The 24,851-nt window shown below is 36.9% G+C and overlaps 1 protein-coding gene across 1 annotated transcript; it reads right to left on the bottom strand.

Annotated features, from left to right (window-relative positions):
• Window positions 1-151: 151 nt before the first annotated feature.
• ZFAND1 (zinc finger AN1-type containing 1) lies at window positions 152-23,896 on the bottom strand. The gene is made up of 8 exons (XM_049633614.1): window positions 23,800-23,896; window positions 16,104-16,146; window positions 14,921-14,960; window positions 12,556-12,683; window positions 12,379-12,470; window positions 11,056-11,177; window positions 416-571; window positions 152-322 (listed from the first exon to the last, which is right to left on the bottom strand). The coding sequence occupies exons 1-8, from the start codon at window positions 23,852-23,854 to the stop codon at window positions 152-154; spliced, it is 807 nt and encodes a 268-aa protein (XP_049489571.1). The 5' UTR covers window positions 23,855-23,896.
• Window positions 23,897-24,851: the final 955 nt, after the last annotated feature.

The following is a 24,851-nucleotide window of genomic DNA, read 5'->3' as shown; positions in this document are numbered from 1 at the left end:
TCAATTTAGCTGAAAATTGATAATGGAAATGACATAATGGAAATAAATTAAAAGGGAACTTTTAGGAATAAATATATGTGATATGTGTAGTAAAAGAAATGGACTTAACAGAGAATTTTCCTCATCATTTCTGGCTTGAATCCTTACATGACTAATCCAAATAAGAATCAACATTTTTTAAAAACTGTTCTTCATCATTAAGATATTCCAAGATAATATTTCCACCATTATACAAAGGGCAATCCTCCTTAGCGATCCAGGTTTCCAAAGTATGATCCAAGGGTAAGACTTCTCCTGAAGTAACGTGACATAACCTTAATTTCTGTTAAGGGAAATAAGTCATACTGTAATAAACAAACATGCTGGTAAAAGAGTATCCTAAAACTTTTACAAAAAAATTATGACCAGTTGTTACCTTAGCTGTTAATTTATTATTGTCATTTTTGAGACTGGTTAAAGAAGCCGCAAAGTCTATGGCTTTTCCAATGCTCCATCGGTGGCAAAAGAACATTGGTTTGCTTTTCTCTTTGCTCCCCTTAGGTAAGAAAACCTGAAGGTAAACTCTTTCTTTCTGTAAAAATAAAAAGTTAAAATATAGATTATGTATATGACACAGGCATCTCTTTTTGTCTCATGACCTCTCTTCCTGTCTTCTCCTGGTTAGAGGACTACCCTCTAATGATACAACTTTTAGTGGGAATACCAATCATAGTACCCATGAATCCACCTAAATGCATGGGCAGAGGACTGAAGACCCTAGCTAGGGTGGTCTGTGCAAACAGAAGCATGTAATGTAAAACAGGACAAGCAAAGCCTTTTCCTGAGATTTTTAAAAAATTTTTTAATGTTTATTTTTGAGAGACAAAGACAGAGCATGATTAGGGAAGGGGCAGGCTCCAGGCTATGAGCTGTCAGCATAGAGCCCGATGTGGGGCTCAAACTCACAAACCGTGAGATCATGACCTGAGCTGAAGTCAGATGCTTAACCGACTGAGCCACCCAGGCACCCCTCCTGGGATTTTTTTATGTTCAAAAGCTAGAAGGAGGGAAGAGCAATCTGGTTTTTTTTTTTTTTTTTGAAGTCTTATTGAATTAAACCTGAAGTTACCTATCTATTCCCCCCAAACCCTCTTAGCTGTTCCTGAACTAATGTGGAAAAGTTTCCTCAAATGGGAAAGGACTCCAACACAGAGAGAAGAGTCAAGGAAACAGATGGACTCTTTCAAGATGATGAGTCCTGGAATCCAGTCATCCCTTGAGATCAGATCAATACATCACTCCCCATTATAGGATAAAAAAAAATTGTTTTCATTAAGTTATTGTTATCAAATTTCTGTCACTTGCAATTTAAAGTTTCCTGATACATAGTAACATTTCACCTGAAAGACCTTACTACATATTTAGTTGCAGCAGGGCTCTCGAGAACAAAAGGTCCAATCAATCAATCAATAAAATAAGTACCATAACAAAACAGAATGATTCAGAGATTTGGAGACGGTTCCTCTAGTATTTTATGCCCTATATGCTTCCTTACATTGTATTTTCTTGCTAAGTTAACAAATGCAGGAGGAAAAATAAAGAGGAGCAAGGTGTTTGGCCCCTGATCTTCCCCAATTCCTAACAATTGCTTTAACAAAGTGTGGCTTTACAGACCAATTCCTGCTACAATAAATATTTTGTTATAATTGGATTATCTCTTAATTATAGGGGAAATATCACAATTATGGTAAGAAATAATAGATTCAACACGATTTCCATCTAAACACAAAGGAATTTAGATTTGTTGAAAACCAGTGAAATGTGTCATAACAGGTAACAAGTATTAAAAGAAAAAAAATGATCAGAAATTCAAGCCTTGGGCCAATTCTATAACCTAATAGTTCCTGCTCCAAAGCAAGGTAATAAGAGCGTAAATACAAAAGGAAAGAATGTAAAAGTTATAGCCTCACTGAAAGGAAGGAAGGTGGGCAGGAAGGCGCAAGCAAAATATGCTTGAGGATCAAAAACATAACAAATGCAAACAAGTGATAGGTAGGCTGAGCCACAGACTCTCAAGGTTCCAGAAGACAAAATAGTAGCCAAGAGTTCAGCTTGTGGGTTAATGGGAAGCAACAGTGCTGCATGGAGGTAAAGTACCTGGCTCCGGCTCACTGCTTGGAAGGAGAGGCTAGTGTGGGACTTGTGCTCCAGGAAAGAAAGTTGAAGAAGGTACTGCTGAATGCTGACTACTGCTTACAGAAAGTAATATTTAGGAAAGGCAGAGAAGCACAGATAAAACCTCTTGACAGCAAACAAAGCCAGCATCTTCCAAGTCAGTAAATGGATCCACAATAATCTGAAAATCTCTGGAGGGCAAAAGCCCAAACTGCCAATCTGAAACTTGGATTGGAATGGAAGTCCTGAGTAAGGCCAGTGGAAGAAAATGCAAAATTGCTCCAAAGGAAGAGGCGAGTGACAACAGTGAGATACAGTGAAGAACCTCCTACTCAAGACGAACATGCAGAATCTACAAATGGAAATTCAAAAGTTAACCTTACTATGGGCAGATGAACTAACTGAATTCAAAAAGACATTATAAAAAGTTATTTTTTTTTTATTTTTAAAAAGTTTATTTATTTGGTGGGGAGAGGGGCAGAGGAAGAGGGAGAGAGAGAAACCCAAACAGGCTAGCAGCACAGAGCCCAAAGTGGGGCTTGATCTCACAACTATGAGATCAGGACCTGAGCCAAAAATCAAGAGTTGGACACTTAACCAACAGCCACCCAGGCACCCCTAAAAGTTTTTTAAATTATGAAATATCCATACAAATGGAACAAGAAAGTATGAAACAAAAACAAATGAAATAGGACAAGCTATGAAGATCCAATGAGAAATATAAAAATTTTTAAGTACAGTTTCTGAAATAAACTCAAACAGGAGAAATTTTGATAATCTTCAATAAAAAGGCTTAATTGATCTGAAGATGGATTTGAGGAAGTCCTCTAGAATGCCGCACAAATAGATACAAAGATAGAAATTATACATCCCAAAAATAGGTCTAACAAGATTTCAGAAGAAAGCAATATTCAGAGAAAATGACTGTAATTTTCCAAAAGTGAAGAAATAAGTGAAATTAAAGATGTACCTCCAGGCCCAAGCTGGGTAATTAAAATAAATCCAGATGTAGAAACATTGCACTGAAATTGGAAAATACCAAACTCTTAAAAGCTACTAGAGAAAGACTGATTACTCATAAAGCAATAAGATTGACAGATGTTTCCCCAATAATAGACAACAGGGAAAAATGAATAGTATATTAAGAGAGTTGAGAGAGTCTAATGGACAATCCAGCTCAAGTGAGGGCAAAATAAGGGCACTTTCAGACAAAAAAAAGACTCAAAGAGTTCACCAATGAAGACTCTTAATGAATGAACTACCAGTAGTTTAGCCAAAATAAAAATGAGTCCTAAGGAAAGGAGAAATTCAAAAAAATATGTTGGCAAATTTAAATAGCTATAGTACTGACTTAAAAATAATCATGTGTGAACAAGGATGGTGGGACAGGACATATTCAACTTGAGAAAGCATGTCAAACTCCTGTCTCATTCAAGAGGATACAATACCAAGTAACTTTAAATTCTGAGAGACAAATTGGTATTTAGTTATATATGTTAAAAATTAAAATTGTTAGCACATGTCTATTATCATATTATAAAACATTACAATGGAGAGTCTAGATAATACAGTACAAAAAAGGGAACCAGCTAGTATAATTATTAAAAAAATTAAAACTACCCTTATGTTAATGGGGTGTGATTGTTTACCTGGAAATTGAAGGCAAAGAAAAGCATTTGGTAATGTGACTGAACATCTTTTTTCTCTATATTAGAAGTACCTAGATATAGAGGTTGGGGGAAAAATTATGTTCACAACAAAACAAAACCCAGGAGATAATTAGGGATGAAAAGGAATAAGACGTAAATGAAAAACAAAATGTTACAGAAGTCACTAAAACACGATTTAAATAAATGAAAAGGCATACAAGGTTATTAGACAGGAAGACAATGTTCTATAGCACAAACCCAAAGTGAATCCTTCAGGAATGATACTCAGTCAGGACTTGCTAATAGTCAGAACTTGTTGGGAGACTGAATTTTACTTTAACTTTACAGAAATCCCTAGATAATGTATTGAGGTTTTCCATCAGTTACTTATACCTAGTGAGCAGGGAGAGGCCAGAATCTCCACGATAAAGAGGAAGGTATCAAGAGGGTAAAAATCCTCTTGAGAATAGCTAAGGGGGCTTCTCATAAATGGCCAAATCTTTACCTCCTGTCGGCACCATTATTCACAGCTTACATCCTTGTAGGAACTGGGGGACACGGAAAGCCACATTTCTAAAGACCATACTGTGTTCTCATGCTGTTTATAATGATTTCTCTCAGTTTCTCCATTTCCCCTTTAAAGAGCCTATGATCTTTAACATTACTTGCTGGAGTCTGTCACTTAAAACCTTGTCCCATTAGGATAACCATAAAAATCCTAGGTTTGTTTTTTTTTTTTTTTAAGTATAATTAATACACAAGGTTATATTAGTTTTGATGTAAAGCAGTGATTTAACAAGTTTATACAATTATGCTATGCTCACAAGTATAGCTACCATCTGTCCCTATACAATGCTATTACAATGTCATTGACTATATTCCTAATGCTATGTCTCTTATTCCCATGACTTCTTCATTCCGTAACTAAAAGCCTGTATGTCCCACTCCCCTTCACCCGATTTGCCCATCCCCCCACCTCAGAGAAAGTTTTAGTTTAAATAGAATAAGCATGAATAAATATGAAGAAAAAAACTGCTAAGAAAAAAAATATAGGTGAACTTACATTATCATATATTAGAACATTCTATAGAGTTATTGCATCAAATCAAGTTGGTACTGACCTGGGAGTAAAAAAAAAAATATGAGTGGAATAGAATAGGAAATCCAAAAACAGATCCAGTAAAAATAAATCTTAAACTTGTCATGAATTGGAATACCAACTATCATCTTCAAAAGGAAAAATGATTTAATAATTGGTGATGGCAAAACTAGCTAAAAAACTGGAAGAAAAGAAGATTGGGTCCTCAGCTCCTATTACATGCTACAAACAAATTCCAGATGGATTAAAGACAAATGCAAAATGCCAAAAAATAAAAATCCTAAAGAAACCAAAGTGGGGGTGCGGGGAAGCAGAAAAAGGCACACCTTGGAAAAAATTAAAACACATGTCAACAAGATATATAAGTGAAATCAATATATTTGATACATTTTGAAAACATATCTATAATCAATCTGATTTGGAAAAAGAATATCTATTATATTCCAAGAGTTTCCATAAGAAGTTGTCCAAACAAAATAAAAAGACAGGAGTATGGGTTAACAGACAACCAAAAAGAAAAATGATCAAAGGGTGATTGAAAGAACAACTACACATGGCTAACAAACATAATAAAAGATGCTCAAACTGAACATGCGAATTAAAGCAATTAGAAGGTATCTTTTTATAGCCATTAGACTGGAACACATTAAAACATGTAACAGCTACTAGAAACCATGGGAGGAGGGGAAGCGTACCTCATATCTGGCCACAAGAGGCAGTATATTAAACTGGGTAAGATGGCAGGTTTATCACCTGAGTGATCTTAAATAACTTCAAATCATTCATGTGTGAAATGAGGATATATAATATACCAGGAGGTTGTATTAAGGGAGGTAAAAAAAATTTAGAGCCAAAAATCAATGGCTGGCATAGTGTAATCAGTCAATAAAGGCTATTATAACTATTGCCAGTAGAAATGTAAATTGTTGCAACTTCTTTATAAAGCAGCTTAGCAACATCTATGAAGATTTAAAATACACGTATCCTTTGACCCAACAAACACACTCCTGAGAATTTATCTCACAAAAAGAAGAAACCAGACCAAGACTACTTAGCACAGTAGACAAAACTGGAAACAAAGTGAATGTTCATCAATAGGAAAATGGCAAAGTAAGAATCTACAGACCTGTACATCCACACTATGGAATATTTATCTAGTTTTTAAAGAATCAGTTAGAGCTATACCAGCTCCCTTGAGAAAATTTCTGCTGGGCATTAATAAGGATATATACAGGTAATAATCTACCTAAAAACTGCTTTATTTTCACTTACAGCTATAATCACTATTTGACATGGCAGTATGTATTTAACAGTTAACTCACCGCATTGGAATATAAATTCCATGTTGGCAAGGACTTCTATTTACTCTTGTATACCCAGGGCCTGATATATACTAGGGGCTCAAAAAAAAATGAGATGATGCCATTTTTATAAAATAATGACCAAAAAACATTCTTTATGTGCTTGCATACATATATAAGTAAACATCCATTTATGTAAATTATACACAGGTATACACACATATATATGTATGCATCCATGTATATGTATAAATATATATGTGTATAAAGACACATTAATGCAAGGGGAAAAGTTATAGCTACAGACATGTGTCATGCTCCATGATGAACTATTAAGTGCATCACGAATCTGTTTTCTGAGGCCAGCCTACTTGGTTTCAATTTGTAATTCACCACCTACTGGCTTTGCTTAACCATTTTGTGCCTGAGTTTTCTTACCTGTTAGGCAGAGATAACAGTTCCTATCTCATAAGCATGTTGTGAGGATTAAATGTGTTAGAAGAGGGCCTAGAACAAAGTAAGTGCTATACAAGTTTTTACTATTATGCCTAAGCAATAAAATAATTGCAAAACAATTTGAGCAATATTATTGGATACTTTAGGGCAGCCCTTCTCAACCTTGTCACTATTGACATTTGGGAATGTCAGAAAACTTTTATTGTGGGCACCGTCCTATGTATAGTTAATCTCTGGCCTATGCCCGCTAGATTTCATAGCATCCCCATGCCCAGTTGTGATCAAAATCACCTTCAGTTGAAAACAACTGCTTTAGTGGGAGGGACATGGACACAGGAGGGTGTGTTTGGTTTTTCCCCTTACAGATCTGTTAAAAGTTACACTTGTAAAGGCATGTACTACATTTGCAATTTTAAAACCAACAAATGAAGTTTTAAAAAAAAAAAAAAAAAAAGGAAAATATTAAGAACAATCACTAACAAAAGAAGACTGCAATCAATGGTTTCTAAACCAGCAGAATAAAAGGGAATATAGAAAATGCAATCAACATGAAGGATGTGAGGAGAGAGAAATAAATCAAGGAAAAGGATGATAAGCAGAAAGCTTAAGATGGAAGAAGTATGTTCAAATGTATCAGTGATCACGATAAATACAAATGGATTCAACTCACCTATAAAAGAGATATTATCAACCTGGATTAAAAAAAGAAAGTCCAGCTATATGCTGCTTACAAAAGACACCCTAAAACAAAACACAGAAAAGTTGAATATGAAAGGGATTTTAAAAAGACGTAACAGTTAAGCATTCACTAAGAGAAAGCTAGTGAAACAGTATTATAATTCACAATAGGATTTAAGGTAAAATTCATAAAGATACAACGATGAAAAAATTTCATGTACCTGATATTATTTAGAAAAAACATTAGAATTACAAGAAAGAAATCTGACAAAATCAGTTGTAGCAGGAGATTTTAACACCCTCAGTCTCAGAAACCAATAGATCAAGCAGACCAAAAATTAGTATGCACACACGTACACACAGACATGCATATAAATACATACAAACGGGAAGGGTGGCAGGAGAAAGACTGCAAATGACAAAGCAAAATGAGCAAAATGTAAGTAACTGGTACATTTGGATAAAGGATATGGAAAAAAAAAATCATTGTACTACTTTTGTAACTTCTGTGTTTAAAACTGTATCAAGTTACCAAATAAAAAACCCACACTCAAACAAGTAGGTTGAAAATAAATTCACTGTCAAGGTGAGAAGATGGAAAAAGATCAGAAAATCCAACATAAAAGGAAATATAAAAATCAGAATTTAGTGACATTGAAAGCAGAAAACCAGTAGAAAGGTCAATCAAACCAAGATATGCTTCTTACAACTAAAATATAAATTAAACACACACACACACACACACACACACACACACACACACACACCTCTAACAAGACTGTTCAAGGAGAAAATAAAGTACAAATGAAACATATTAACAATGAAATGGAATGACTACTAAAGGCACAATAGAGATCTTGGAACATAAGAGAAAAACTTGAACAATAAACTGGAAAATCTACATCAAGTAGTAAGTTTTAAGACCAATTAATATTAACCAAAATTTCAGAAGAAGGGACTATCCAAATAAACCAAGAACTATTTAACACATTGAAACCATATTCAAAATTCTCCCCTCAAAAATGGCAACAGATTCAAGCGTTGTAACACCCTTTACCAACCCTTCAGGAACAAATAATCCCCATCCTCTACAAAGATTTCTAAGAATAGAAGAGAGAAAGCTACTCAACAAATTTTATGTGCGTAGTCTCGCTACTAATAGCACAAACAATAATATATTAGCTAATCAATTTAGCAGTGCATTTTAAAAGAATTATATACCAGAGTCAAGTAGTTTGTTTTGGAAGATGTGGTGATTTTACAGAAAAATAGATTAATGTAATTGAAAACATTCATAAGGAAAGAAAAGATACCTGATCATCCTACTAGAGGTAGAAAAAAACTTACAGTAAGAATTTATACATATTCATGATATAAAGTCCTAGCAAACTAGGAACAGAAAGAAGTACTGCTCACCTGATAAAGGCTTCTACTGAAAATTTACAGCAAATGTAGTATTTACTGATGAACTTTAAAATCATTTGCATTAAAGTCAGAGAAATGATGAAGATGCCTACTATCACTCACATTATTCAAGATGTTCTGGAGATCTGAGCCAATACACTAAGACAATAATAATGAGAAGGAGAAAAGAAAATTTGGCAAACACACACACACACACACACACACACACACACACACACACACACAAAACCACAAAACTGTCATTTGCAGAAGATAAGGCTACACAGAAAACATCCCAGAAAATCTAACTATGGGTACTCCTAGGAAGATTATTTGCTGGATAGAAGGACAACATACAACAAACAACGAGCAATAATCAGTCATGAAAATAAATTTTTTTTAAGTTATTTACAATGGGGGTGCCTGGGTGGCTCAGTCGGTTAAGCGTCTGACTTCAGGTCATGATCTCAAAGTTCGTGAGTTTGAGCCTGGCATCGGCTCTGTGCTGACAGCTCAGAGCCTGGAGCCTGCTTCAGATTGTGTTTCCCTCTCCCTCTGCCCCTCCTGCACTCGCATGCTGTCTCTCTCAAAAATAAACATTTAGAAAAAAAATTTTTTAAGTTATTTACAATGGCAGCAAAAACAATTAGCAGACTAAGATATATAAATATATATATTATATATGCATTATAAAATGTTAAAGATCTAAAAAAAGACCTAAAGAAAAGTTGGAAAGATCAATCATAGACATAGATGGGAAGAATCAAAATTCTAAAGATGTCAACTGTCTCTAGTTTAAAATTTAGCATTAATTCCTATCAAAATTGCAATTTCAAAGAATGGGACAAAGTGGTCATAGGTTTTTGTTTTTGTTTTTTTACAAATGAATAAATTGCCAAGAATAGATGTGACTGAAAGAATAACATGGACAGACTTGTCCTTATTATAAAGCTATGATAATTAAGACAGTTTGATATTAATGCAAAGACAGACAAACAGACCAAAGGAACTGAACTGAGATCCCTACATTAGTCTTACATGTCTAGAACAATATGGTGTATGACAAAGGTATCATTATAAGGAGGAACTCATTATCTTATGTTATGACAACAGGAAATCCCTACTGGGGGAAAAAAATCTCTATTTACAACTAAATTCGAAATGGAACAAAGAGTTAATTTTTTTTTAACTTCTGGAAGAAAATATAAGAAAATCTCATTTCCAAACATACAAATTAAGGAAAACGATAAATTTGAGTACATTAACATTCTGAAGTCTGAACTACTAAAGAGATTAAAAGCAAAGTGAAAACAAGCCATAGACTGAGAAGATATGTGACATCCATTTACTCAAGAAAGCATCAGAATTCAGAATATATGAACAATCCTATAATTTTTAGCAGTACCAAAAAAAAAACCCAACAGAAAAATTGTGCAAAGGATATGAATAATTTACAGAGGTAAAATGGCCAATAAGTCCATGCAAAGTAGCTGAACCTTATTAGTCACAAAGGAAATTCAACTTTAAACTTCAGTAAATTTAGAAACAAGAAACATCAACTCTCAGACACTGTAGGAATGAGATAAATCAGTACAACAACTGACAACAGTCTAATAAAGCTGAAGATAAGCAAACTCCATGACCCAGCTTGTCTATTTCTAGGTATATTCCCTAAAGTAGCATTTTTCAATCTGATGGTCTCAATCCTTTAGGGGTTATAAAATCAACAGTCTTTAAAATAAAACAGAATAAAAAACATCAGACTATATAACACATAAGGCTAGTATGTAACATATAAGGCTAGGTATTACTGATAATGTGTTAAGCTATGTATATAGGTATGTAGTATGTATGTACACAAGTACCTACTGGAATGTTCTATAAAATATAATGAATATTATGGAGTTTTAAAGGGACCACCCTAGAAAAACATTCCCACATATACACAAGGATGTTCACTGTTGTAACAGTTTATAATAGCAAAATATCTGAAAAACATCTGAATCTTCATTAGGAAAATGGATAATTTGTGGCATATTCATACTATGGAATAATGTATACCTATTAAAATGAATGAACTAAATGTATCAGCATGGACAAATGTTAAAAATATGATGCCAAGTGAAAAAAAGAGTTGATCTGGTTCACTGTGACTTCTCAAAGTGAAAAAGTCAAAATTATTATCTACGCAGATATATACCATATACCAGTAACAATACATTTCAAGTTCAGATTAGTTGTTACTTGATGGGTGGGAGGAGTCCAAAGGGGGCTATATTTGAAACATTTTTGTTTTTCAAAATCTGAGACCAACCTGTGGTAATGACTTATCTCCATCAGCATGCATCTTTAATTTCATCAGTGCTACCTTTGCAGCCGTTTCACTGTTTTTTGCACCTTTCTTTCGTTTACTTGCTGTCCCTCCTGTCTTAGAATCTAAGAAATAAGTATAAGCATATAAAGCACATAGAATTTTTACATTAAAAATTTCCAGAGTTCTATCATTTGTTATAGTTTTGAAATATACACAAATAACACATAATAGTTATACAGAACCACATTTTTTTTTGTTGGTATCATACATGACTATTATAAAAATATCATCGAGGTTGATCTAAGCAATCTCTACATGAAAAAACTCACTGTTATGTGCTTTCCTTTCCAATTTAAGCCTATTTAATCCAAAACAAATCACTAACATTTCTACAGAAAACTTTTTTTTTAATATTTATTTATTTTTGAGAGAGAGACAGAGCATGAGTTGGGGAGGAGCAGAGAGAGAGAGGGAGACACAGAATCTGAAGCAGACTCCAGGCTCTGAGCTGTCCGCACAGAGCCCGATGCGGGGATTGAACTCAGGAACTATGAGATCGTGACCTGAGCTGAAGTCGGACACTTAACCGACTGAGCCACCCAGGTACCCCTGCAGAAAACTTTTAAGATTTGGTCATAGATTTTAATAAAGGTACTATCCTTAATACAGAATGAAAATTCTGAACATGTTGGCAGAGAGACTGGTTTAAGCAACAGATACATTCTTCCCAGCACCTCAGATTATCAGCAGCATTCACAGAACAGCTGATGAGACTTAATGATTAGTCTTTAGAGAAAGCAAACCACTGCGCTGGCCTTATGAATACCATTTCCAGCCATGATACTTGACCAGCTGATCTAAGTGGCCCAGTAAAAGAGAATATCGGGTAAGTACTTCCATAGAATTTCCAATCTTTCATTGGTCAGCATTCTAAGAAATATGGGCACATAAATGCCATCAAAATCTATACCAGGTTGCAACCATTGGGGCCATTAAACACACCTTCCAGGGGTGCCTGGGTGGCTCCATTGGTTAAGCATCCAACTTTGGTTCAGGTTATGATCTCACAATTCATGAGTTCAAGCCCCATGTTGGACTCTGCTGACAGCTCAGAGCCTGGAGCCTGCTTCAGATTCTGGCTGTCTGTCTGTCTGTCTGTCTCTCTCTCTCTGCCTCTCCCCTGCTCGCTCTCTTTCTCTCAAAAATTAACATTAAAAAAAAAAAAAACACCTTCCATAAGTGGCAAGCTGACATAAGAAGCAGGACTCCATAACTAACAGATATACAGCAGTAAGGAAACAACCAAACTTTCTAGATACTTGCCAATAATGTCTTTAACAAGTTTCTGAGTGGCAGCCATACGAGGCTTAGGAATTTCCAGTTTTTCACATTCATGATCCGACTGATGACGGTGCCTATGAGCAACAGAAGAGTGACACTAGTTCACGTATTTGCAAGACTTAAACAGAAACATAGAATTTGAATGGTCTGAGTGATCACCTCAGGCAAAAATTCTTCTCACAGTAAGGACATTTAACTGGCACAAGCTCTCTTTCAGCACAGTCCCTGAACGAGCATGGGTAAGACGTGGGCTTATCCGACTTCAGTCTCTCATTGATTATGGTCACCTGAAAATGGAAAAAGGAGGAAATGGCATTATAGAGTTCATATATAACACAAATCAACATCTATTTTGGAAGGCAACATATGTAACATTTTTGCTTAAACTTGTTAGAGCAACTTACATTCTCTCACCTAACAGATTATAATAAATGTTTGTGTGATAAATGATTACTGTGCTGACTGTTCTACATTTTCATAACTTTCTTACTATGGTGTATTTATCTTCTAAGTCAAGTTAAAATGACTATTCAGTTACTCTTCATAATTTTAGAGTTCTACTCTGTACCAGTCCTAAACAAAGATGCCCCCATAATAATATGCTTAGGTGACCATCTCATCAACCCTCAAAGAGCAAGTCATAACTACTTTCTACGCTGACTTTAGTTTAATACGTATATATATGAAAGAACACTTAAAATTAGGTTTATGATACAGAAGATTAAAGACAGTTTCTGTAATGATACATTCTCTATTCTGCATGTATTATTGTATTACCAGCAAATATTACATCAGAAGAAGAGATGTTACAAGATTAAAAAATATATATATCCAGGTCAGGATAGTTTGAGTTTTAAATACCCATGTTTCTAGAGTTGAATGAACTTTTGCAGTCTCTGTGATGTCAACCCAGAGCCTCATCTAGAGCTGGATCTCATCAACCCTCTGATCAGGAGGTGAGCCAAAATCAAGAGTCAGACAGACGCTCAATCACCTGAGCCACCCGGGTGACCCAAGATAATTTCTTAAAATCTACAACCAAAGGGCATTCCTCTATATAAATGGTAGTTATACCTCGTTGGAATTAATTTTAATATTTATTTTGAGAGGAAGAGAGAGCACACAAGCACAAGAGGGGAGAGGGAGGGAAGGGGGGGGAGAGGGAGGGAAGAGGAAGGGGGGAGGGGTGGAGGGGGGAGGGGGAGAGAACCAGCAGCAGCAGCAGCAGCAGCAGCAGGGGACATGCAGAGGGAGAGGAAGAGAGAAAATCCCAAGCAGGCTCCTCCATGCTGTTAGGAGGAGATCATGAGATCATGACCTGAGCTGAAATCCAGTCAGACACTTAACTGACTGAGCCACCTAGGTGCCCCTTGGGGTTAACTTCTTAACTCCTTTTCCAAATCTGTTCTAATGGTCCACTGGTAAAACGATTTTCAATTCATTATTTAATTAATGAGATCTAATTGACATTGCACAAGAGACGTTCATAGAAGTCAAATATTGTAAGAAAAAAGAAAGTACAAGGATTTACAAGCTGCATAAGAAACATTAATATGTTTACTATATGACTATTTCTCTCCAACTAATCCTGCATAATACCAATATGCTAATTTTTATTTTCATCACATAAATCACCTCAACCTCAAAGGACCAGATTTGAACTGAAGTTCATTTAACTCGAATTTTCTATAATTGAGAGAACAGATATAAAAGTCCTCAGTAAAGTGCTTGGTAATTGCTGGTCAGGAATAAATACTAACTGAAAAGTGTGGGTCAAATGCTTCTTTCTAAATGGAGTGAGCTCAGTTTCACTTTCTGCCTTTCTCGGACCAAAGGAGGTGGAGCCACTTATTATGAGTTGGAGAAAATTACATTTGGCATGCTGGGCTCAGCTTTCTCTTCGAGGCCTAACCTGGTGAAGCACTGTGTGATTGGTGGGAAAATCTGCCTAATTCTGAATCTCCTTTGCACCCTAGTAGGCTCTACACTAAGCTTCATTCAGTTTATCCTTTATGAGTAATAAAGAAGATACTTTGGCTTCTATTTAACAGCCCTTATTAATGTCTCAATTTGGTCAGAATTAGTGTAGGGATTTTTATCGGACTACAAGTTTGTTCTTGGTGATCTAAGGCCAATCGAGTCAGAACAATCTGCAACCACACAATCCTAACACCAGGATCCAGGGAAAATGAACAAAACAGTGAAGGTGAACTGGAAGGAGTATATGATGAGGCTGTTAATTCCACTGTATATTTATAAATATAGAGCCTAAAGCTGTAAGTGGGCTAAGTAAACATAACTGAAATATACGAGAATTCTAACGATTTGTCATTACTAAGGAGACCAATTTTTCTTTAAAACAAACTATGAAAAATAACAACATGAAGTAAGAGCCTCTTTACATCATCAGTTTAGTATGCCAAATTTTAATCTGTGGTACACTGACTGGTTTTAAACTGAATCAAATTCAAAAATCAAAGTACATAAAAAGAAACATGTTTTATTAGGAGCACTATTAACATACCTCACGGCAGCTGTGTGATTCCCTGCTTCTGTGTTCAAGGCTTAAATAATTAAAAAAAAAAAAAGTGTTTATTTAAATGCAAACAATCAAATATAACTACAGTTAATTGGAGATATTTTAGTGGTTAGTATCCTTAAGATTAGTTACACTACATTAAAACTCTGCATATAATAAACTGAAATGGCAAAACGTAGAGCATCTAGAGTCTCAAAACCCAACTGTTGAACGTACACAAATACGATTCACCACTCTAAGATACCTTTGAGTGCTCCAAGGTGTGTGCAAATAAAAGGAGTTAAAAGATTCTTTGTATTTCTCAAAGACCATCAGAAATAAAATGTCAAAGGGGCGCCTGGGTGGCGCAGTCGGTTAAGCGTCCGACTTCAGCCAGGTCACGATCTCGCGGTCCGTGAGTTCGAGCCCCGCGTCAGGCTCTGGGCTGATGGCTGGGAGCCTGGAGCCTGTTTCCGATTCTGTGTCTCCCTCTCTCTCTGCCCCTTCCCTGCTCATGCTCTGTCTCTCTCTGTCTCAAAAATAAATAAAAACATTTAAAAAAAAAAAAAAAAAGAAATAAAATGTCAAAGAAGTGCTCTTGTTCTAAAGGACTTAAAAATATGCATTACTTTTATTTGATCCTAATAAATCTTTGAGTGATCTTCTGAAAATAATTCTTTCAGTGTTCTATTTAATCAATTAAATGCCTAAAACATGAAAGTTTAATTACAAAGAAAACACATTTTCCAAAAATCTTTGGTTAGGTCCCAGGTTTTACTTTGCATGTGATATGTTTACGAAGAACATGTGATAGCCAACTTAAGAGATGTATAGGTTGGGCTCTTCATTTGATTAACTAAGATGAAGAGTAGTAACAATACCTGGATATTTTTTTCTACCGTATTCTTTGAATTGTGGATATGTTCTCCCCTTACGATTAAGACACAAATACAACTTTTACACACACACAAAAAAAAAATCACACACATAAATCCATTTCTGAAAGTTTGAAGTTTAGCCCCATATATCCACAAGTAATCAGAGCCTATGCCTAATCTTTTTTCTAATTATGAATACAAAATATCAATGGCTAAAGTAAGAACTATTTTAAATCATTCTGCTTTTCAGAAATAAATCTTATTACAAACACTAAAATTATTCCCAAATGCTGCATAAAGATTTAACTTACCAAAATACTCCTGAACAACCATCACAAACAAATGGGAGAAAATCTAAAATTGAGGGAAAATGTTATAATGTTATATGCACTGGTCAGTATCCAATTTTGATTTAGTTTCCTTAAAAAGATTTTTAGAAGTACTGAACTACATCTATTGGAGAACTTTCCTTTTTGACCAATATCCTAGTGTAACAAGTAGCTAAACAAAAGCTATCAAAACCTCAAGCATGGAGAGCAACTGGATTATCAGAAGATAAATGTTACGGGGCGCCTGGGTGGCGCAGTCGGTTAAGCGTCCGACTTCAGCCAGGTCACGATCTCGCGGTCCGTGAGTTCGAGCCCCGCGTCAGGCTCTGGGCTGATGGCTCGGAGCCTGGAGCCTGTTTCCGATTCTGTGTCTCCCTCTCTCTCTGCCCCTCCCCCGTTCATGCTCTGTCTCTCTCTGTCCCAAAAATAAATAAAAAAAACGTTGAAAAAAAAAAAATTAAAAAAAAAAAAAAAAAGAAGATAAATGTTACTTTGTAGTGTGCTAAATCAGAAAAAAAAGTTCTGGGTTGTTATGGTTGACCAGATTTACTATGTGTTATTTCTGAGTACCGTATACTGCAGAAGTCCTGCATTTGAAGTAAAAATCCTGGGTTTCGATTATGATTCCACAGTTTATTAATCTAGCAACACTACAAACTGTTTAACTGTAGAGCTTTGTGGGAGGGGGTGGAAAGAAGATGGCAGAGTAGGAGGATTCTGAGCTCACCTCCTCCCATCAACAAACCAAGATAACAGCTACATCTGAAAACCACCTGAAGACAGCTAGAACAGACCTTCCACACTTAATCCTACCGAGAGAGGCCATATAGAAGTGTAGGAGGGATGCAGACAGTTAGGAACCAAACCGGTTTAAGACTTCCCATCAATGGAAGAGACACCACAAAACACAGAAAAGCTAGAGGATCAGAGTCCATAACGTGCACCCCAGTCACTGGGAACAGGAAGTCCCAGAACATCTGGCTTTGAAAACCAGGGAGGCTAAACTTGGCAAATTTCTAAAATCAGCGGGGCTTAACTCCAGGTACTTCAAAAATCTCCAAGAGCTGGAGGCAATAGTAAATTGAGTCCTGACCCTTAAAGAGCCAACATGATAAATAACTGCTGGAGACTAGCACAAAAGCAGCAGTTTGAAAAACATCTGGGGTATTCATGAAAGCAATTCATTTACTAATCTCAGAGTGTGCACTAGAGAGACAGGGATCTCCAGGAGACCTCTCCAAGAACAAAAGTGCTAGGAGGCACCATTTCTCTTCTCCTCTCCCAGGCCAGATAGCTGTACGCTTGGAGAAACGAGCACTAACTACTGACCACCTTGCCAGCACCCTGTGTCTGCCCATGTATTCACCTGCGTTTCCACCACATCCAACCCGCTCACTTCAGCAGACTCCCTCCAGAGTGGCTCCTCTCCTGTCACACTACAAGCAGTCCCAGCAGGGACCAGTGTCACTCCAAAGCGACTCCTGCCCTGGGGAGAGATGGAGATAATCCCACACACCAGCCTGCCCAAAGTTCCAGCAACTTGTAGCAGGCCACGCAGCAGGGAAAGCCCTGCCGTTCAGTGGGACCACAGAGGCTGATGGCAGACACGCAGTCTGATTGCTGGCCCACTCACCTACAGGCCCACCAGGGTCTCTCAACAATATAGGAACCAAACTCCGCCGAGTAGCAGGCAAAGTAGGTCTTGCAGCCAACAGGGATGAAGGCAAAGGAGGCTCAGGCACAACAGTGTGCACACAGCCCATCCAGAAGACATCCCTGGAACAGATGGTTCTAGCAACCAGAGGGTACTGTGCTACAAGGCACCACAGGACCTCTTCTACAGAAGTACACTAACTTTCACCACCAAGACACATAGCAGATCTCCCAAATACAAACATGGAGAGTTACACAGTATGCAGAGGCAGGAATAGGTCCCAAATGAAAGAACAGGGCAAAGTCACAGAAAAGAGCTAAAAGAAACTGAGATAAGCACTATGCCCAAAAAAGCAAGTATTAGTCACAAAGATACTCAATGGACTTGAGATAAGAATGGATGAAATCAGTGAGAACTTCAACACATAGACAGAAAATGTAAAACAGAACCAGTCAGAGATGAAGAATTCAATAACTGAAATAAACACACTAGAGAGAACAAGAGATTAGGAAAGGCAGAGCAACAGATCAGCAATCTAGAAGACAGGATAATGAAAAGCAACCAAGCTGGAGAACAAAAAGAAAAAACAATAAATGAGAATAGGATAAGGGAACTCAGCAACATCATCAAGCATACTAATATGCACATGATAGGGAGCTCAGAAGAAGAGAGAGAAGGGGGCAGAAAAATTACTTGAAGAAATAATAACAAACATACCCAAATCTGAGGAAGGAAACAGCCATCCATATCTAAGAAGTGAAGACAACCTATAACAAGATGTACTCAAGAAGGTTCATACCAATTATAATTAACATGGCAAAAAGACAATTTTAAAAGCAGCAAGGAAAAAAAAAAAACAACAGGCATATATATAAGGAAAACTCCATAAGGCTACCAGCAAAAACTTTTTAGGCCAGAAGGTAGTGGCATGATATATTCAAAGTACTGAAAGGAAAAAACCTGCAAACAAAAATACTCTACCCATCAAGGTTATCACTCGGTATAGAAGGAGAGATAAAGTTTCCCAGATAAGCGAAAGTTAAAAGAGTTCATCACCACTAAACCAGCCCTACACAAGATGTTGAAGGGAATTCTGAGTGGAAAGAAAACACCTTAAGTAGAAGAAACTTATGAAAGGAAAATATTCCACAGGTAAAAGCAAACATATAATAAAGGTAGTAGATAAATCACTTATAAAACCAGCATGGAGATTAAAAGGCAGTAATTAAGGATATCTACAAAAATGAGTCCTAAAATTAGGTAAAACATGATATATACATAAAACATGGGTGGGGGGTGGAGAGTAAAAATTCAGTGCTTTTTAAAATGTTCAAGTTTAAGTAACCATCACATTAATATAAACTGCTGTATGCATAAGATGTTATATATGAACCTCACAGTAACCATAAATCAAAAACCTGTAAGACATACACAAATAATAAAGAGAAAGAAATCCAAGCATAACACTAAAGAAAGCCATCAAACCACAAGAGAAGAGAGAAAGGAACATGAGCACTACATAAACAACCATGAAACAAGTAACAAAATGGCAATAACTACATACTTGTCAATAATTACTTTAAATGTAAATGGACTAAATGCTCCAATCCAAAGACATAGGGCAACTGAATGGATTAAAAAACGAGACCCATCTATATGCTACCTATAAGGGACTCACTTCAGACCTAAAGACACACAAACAGACTGAAAGTAAAGGGCTGAAAAAACCTAACATGCAAATGGAAGCCAAAAAAAGGCCAAGGCAACACTGTAACAAGAGACAAAGCCTACTACATGAAGACAAAAAGTAACAATCCAGCATGAAGATATAACAATTGAAAATACCTATGTACCCAACATAGAAGAACTCAAATACATAAAGCAATTACTAACAGACATAAAGGGAGAAACTGACAGCAATATAAAAATAGTGGGGCACTTTAACAATCCACTTGCATCAATGGATAAATCATCCAAACGGAAAATCAATATGGAAACAGTGATTTTGAATGAAACATTAGACCAAATGGACCTAACAGACATATACAGGACATTCCACCCAAAAACAGAATACATTCTCTAAGACAGATCACATATTAGGCCACAAAACTAGTCTCAATAAATTTAGGAAGACTGTCCAACTAGGATGGTATGAAACGAGAAATCCATTACAAGAAAAAGTCTGGAAAGACCGTAAATACTTGGAGGCTAAACAACATGCTATCAAATAATGAATCAACAGAGGAAATCAAAAATACATGAAGATAAATGAAAATGAAAACACAATGGTCTAAAATCTTACATGGTCAAATAACCTACAAAATAGGAGGCAACAATATGCAATGGAAAAAGAGTCTCTTCAATAAATGGTGTTTGGAAAACTGAACATGTACAAGAATGAAACTGAACAAATTTCTTACACCATACACAAAAATAAACTCAAAATGGATTAAAGACTTACATGTGAGACCTGAAAACATAAAACTCCTAGAAAACTTAGGTAAGGGTAACAAAAACAAACTTGGGACTACAGCTAATAAAAAGCTTTTGTGCACCGAAGGAAAACATTAACAAAAAGGCAATCTACTGAATGGGAGAAGATATTTGCAAATGATCTGACAAGGGGTGAATATCCCAAATATAAAAAGTAATAAATAAATAACTTATACAACTCAAAAACAAAACAAAAAAAAAAAAAACACAAATAACTCCATTAAAAAAAAAATGAGCAGAGGACCTGAATATACCTTTTTCCAAAGAAGATATAGAAATGGCCAATAGAACTATGAAAAGATGTTTAAATCACTAATCCTCAAGAAAATGCAAATCAAAACCACAATGAAATATCACCTTACACCTATCAGAACGGCTAAAATCAAAAACACAAGAAATAATAAGTGTCTGTAAAGATGTGGAGAAAAGAGACCCTCATACACTGTTGGTAAGAATGTAAATTGGTTCAGTTGCTGTGAAAAACAGTATGGAGGTTCCTCAAAAAGTTAAAAATAGAAATACCATATGATCCAATAATCTCACTACTCATTATTGACCCAAAGAAAATAAAAACAGTAATTCAAAAAGTTCTATGCATCCCTGTGTTTACTGCAGCAGTATTTACAATAGCCAAGATACGGAAGCAGCCCAAGTGTCCATCAACAGAGGAATGGAGAAAGAGGTGGTATGTATACATACTATGGAATATTACTCAGCTGTAAAGAATGAGATCTTGCCATTTGTGACAACATAAATGAACCAGAAGAGTATCATAAATGAAATACCACATGATTTCACTTGTACGTGGAACCTAAAAAACAAAACAGAGAAACCAAAAAACTGACAACTACATAAAACAAACTGCTGGTTGCCAGAGGACAGGTGGGTGAGATGGGCGAAAAAGATAAAGGGGGTTAAGAGGTACAAACTTCCAGGTATAAAGTAATTAAGTCACAGAAATGAAAGGTACAGCATAGTGAATATAATCAATAATATTATAACAACATTGTATGGTGACAATGGTGACTACATTGATCATGGTAAGCACTGAGTAATACATATGGAATTGCTGAATCTATATATTATACACCTGAAACTAATAACATTGTATGTTAACTATGCCAATTAAAAAGTTATAGGGAAATAAAATGAACCATCTGTGTTACTCAGTAAAAAATTTAAAAAAAAAGAGAGCTTTGGATATATATTTGATATAGAATATAGTACTCTTGTGTGTGTGTATGCACACAAAACCAAAGCTCTATTATCAGGTAGTGTAGACATAAATACATATAGGTACAGGCATATGTCTGTATGTACATGTTTATATGTGTGTACATATTTCTATACTGTATGTCACACCTACTTCACAGGTTAATTGCAAAAACCAAATGAGATAGATGTAAAAGATAAGAATAGGAAGTAACTAATTAGTAATAACTGCAACAATTAACTTGTTTTGAATACACTGAACTCAGAAAAATCCTGTGGTGACTATGGGGAAATGTGTTCAAAGATACTTCAGAAATCCAATAGATAAATTGATACTGCCATATTTAGTCCTGAATTGTTTTTCCTTTCTGTTGAGGAACAACTAAGTTAGGAAATGAATTTTTGAAAAGCACACCAAAGTATCCACTCTCACTAGATACAATCACTCTCCAAATTATTGACTGTTTAAACTATTTTGACCTCGTATTACAGTACACAGCCAAGTGAAGCTGCAAATGTCCAATCACACCACTTTTACAAAGTGAAGACAAAAGGCACCACACTTTACAGAAAGACTACAATTGCCCTGCAAAAGATCTCATCCTACAGGATACCTTATCCAAAACAGAAAGAAGAGGTCCTATTATAATCCACAGGGATCCCTGGATAATTCAGTTTGTGGAACAAGAGACTGAACAAAGCTCTTCTTCTTATACCTCAGAAGTAGCCTAAGTGAATTGACACCATTGTTCTGAAGTATGACACTGTGAGCATGTTTCAGGCCAAGAAAGTATGTATTCATTTGTCTACAAGAAACTGAACCATAAAATACTGTTCAACATTTATGCCTCTCTTAAATTGGAGAAATTGTACATGCTTGCACTTTTGGTGATGAACTAAAAATTAAATGCAAACCAAGAGGACCCAGAGGGAAGAGTTAAGATGAAGGTAATTTCCTGATACCATCCTTCTATCCAACCAAAAGCTAAACAAAATTTAGGATACTCACATAATACCCTCTAAAAACCCCTCTCCACTAGTCCAAAAGAGCTACACCCTGGTCTCATTTCATATATATTTATACTTTAAGAGCTGTCTGAAGTTGGTAGATACCATGGATTTGGTAATCAGGTATACAAGACATAAACATAACTTACAGTCAAAACCCAATTGGCTAAGGTTCTCTGTGAAAGATGTGCAAGGAAATAGGTTTCCTGAACGGCTGGCCATGACAGCTAGTGGTAAAAGATACACAGAGTGCTGTAGGTAACAAGAACCTACCAGGGATTGTGCCCTTTTGCCCACTGACCACAGCAGGTATCACTCATCAGTTGTAACATTCCCATGAAATCTGGGCTAAATCTCAAGAGTACTCCATTCACCAGGTACCTACTACCAATAACCGAGGCTGCAATGAGAGATGAAACCTATTTGCCACCCAGGCAAACAGTGGCCAACAGTCATAGCACACATTTGGAGTGAAACTTGGGTACCAAAGACTGAGCGTTCTATATGGCTCTAATGCTTTGGGAGCTTGCCTGCTCCAGATGCAGGCCATCCTAAGGCCTGTGCCATACGACCACTGACTATTACGTTGGACTGTGTGTATATCACATCGTCTCTCAGTTCAGCATAGAGAGAACATCACCTTATTAATGCTCCAAACTGCAGATTATTCTGAAAGCTTTTCTATGGAAAAGACCGTGTTTTATACCCTCCTATGCAGTTCCAGCACCAAAACTGATGCTCAATAAATGTTGAGTCACTGATATTCAAAGAATGACATAATGAGTGAGCATGGTGATCATCCTAGTAGAAACCCGAGGAGGAGAATCTGATCAAAGCTAAGGGTGTTCTCACTAGAAGCTGCGAAGACCAGGTTTAAAACGGATCTCGCTCAACTCCTTCATCTGACAGATAAGGAACAGATAAATAGTTTGGGAAAGAGAGGTGTCTTGCCCCAGGCCGCAGTGGCAGGACCAGAGGGGAACACAGGTCTCCACACTCCCAGACCTAAGTGTCAGAAAGGACTGGGAGCGACGCAACTTCTTGGCAAAGCGCACTCGAAACCCAAAGTGAGCACTGCAAGCCATGTTTCCAGAAATTGCATAGTTCCTTTCCAGAGACCGCCAGACTGCCAAAGGCTCAGGGGCAACAAAAATACCAACACATCTCACTGCCGACCCAGGAGGGATGTACCCGCCCTGCCTCCTCAGACTCGACCCCGCCCCACGACCTCCCCTCACCCGCCGCCACTACCCGTGGAGGCTCAGCAGGGTACACATCTACCACGCCTAGAGTTAAGGACAGCTAGATCACCTCGCTGCCGGCAATGCTCCACCTGGCAGTGCTGTCCTATGTCCAATTCCGCCATAGCACAGCGCCGCAACAGGCGGGGCTACGACTCACGCGCAGCGCCTGCTGGGAGGGTGGCGGACCTCGGGGCGGAGCCTGCAGGTGGGTTGGTACATTCACCGGAAGCAGTCATCCGGTTGTGAGTGCCTGGAGTGACCAGTGTATATGCACTCCAGGCCCCTGGGGAGGCGGCGCAAAGAAAGAGGAGTTGGTCTGTTTGTCTTTTTCCTGGGCAGACGTCTTCGAGCCCAGTCCTTATGGATATGCCCAATTGCTTTTCTAAAATATTGCATGCTGAAATTCCCTCTGTGCAGCAACTCAAATCGGGGCCGACCTCACAGGGACTTTTTAAAATTAATGTAACTCTGGAAACCAGCACTGTGGCAGGCACAAGTATTTGCAGTAATCAAGAGAAGGAGGACACTGGTTATCCAATTCCGTATGCATTCTACACCAGTGGATATAAAGTAAATGCCTCTTGCAAGGGAGTCATGAGGCTTTTTAAAGTTTTTTTCCCCCAATCTTTTTTTTTTTTTTTTTTTTTTTAAGTCTGTAGCTCTTGAGGTCCCAAGTATGTACTAAACTGCACTGAGTCCCTCAGTTTAGAGAGTCCCATCTCCCAACTCCCTGAAGTAAGCTTGTGATTCCATTGGGGAAAAGGGGAGTTTCAGACTTGATGAGCCACTTCAAAAGGTACCAAGGAAGTAGAGGTTCTTCTAGGTGGGGTACAAATGGATACCATTCCACTGAGGTGACATCAGACACGACTCAGAGTAGGATGAGTGACAATCAAAAATGTACTCATGACAGGAACTAGAAAAGTATTCAATGCCTCGTATATAACTGGGTATATCCAAATCAATATTCATTAAGGATGGGGGAAGGGTGAGATTGGGAAACAATTATCATTACTTCAAGATTTGCTCTTGAATAAATCTGTTTAAGATCTCCATCTCAGATTTGCTTGTGTCTAGAAACACTTCAGATTTTACAGCTGGAAGCAACCTAAGACATCA

Source organism: Panthera uncia, chromosome F2 (assembly GCF_023721935.1).
Source record: "Panthera uncia isolate 11264 chromosome F2, Puncia_PCG_1.0, whole genome shotgun sequence".
NCBI lineage: Eukaryota > Metazoa > Chordata > Mammalia > Carnivora > Felidae > Panthera > Panthera uncia.
The sequence above is the reverse complement of the archived record's forward strand: the minus strand, read 5'-3'. Positions and strand labels throughout refer to the sequence as shown.

What these genes read in the sequence shown, in the direction of transcription:
- ZFAND1 (XM_049633614.1), bottom strand. Translation starts at nt 23,854, where the DNA reads ATGGCGGAATTGGACATAGGACAGCACTGCCAGGTGGAGCATTGCCGG. An exon ending in GAGAAGAATTTTTGCCTGAG is followed by an intron (nt 12,471 to 12,555) that starts GTGATCACTCAG and finishes TGTTGCTCATAG; the next exon opens with GCACCGTCATCAGTCGGATC. An exon ending in GAGATAAGTCATTACCACAG is followed by an intron (nt 572 to 11,055) that starts GTTGGTCTCAGA and finishes TTATTTTTACAG; the next exon opens with AAAGAAAGAGTTTACCTTCA.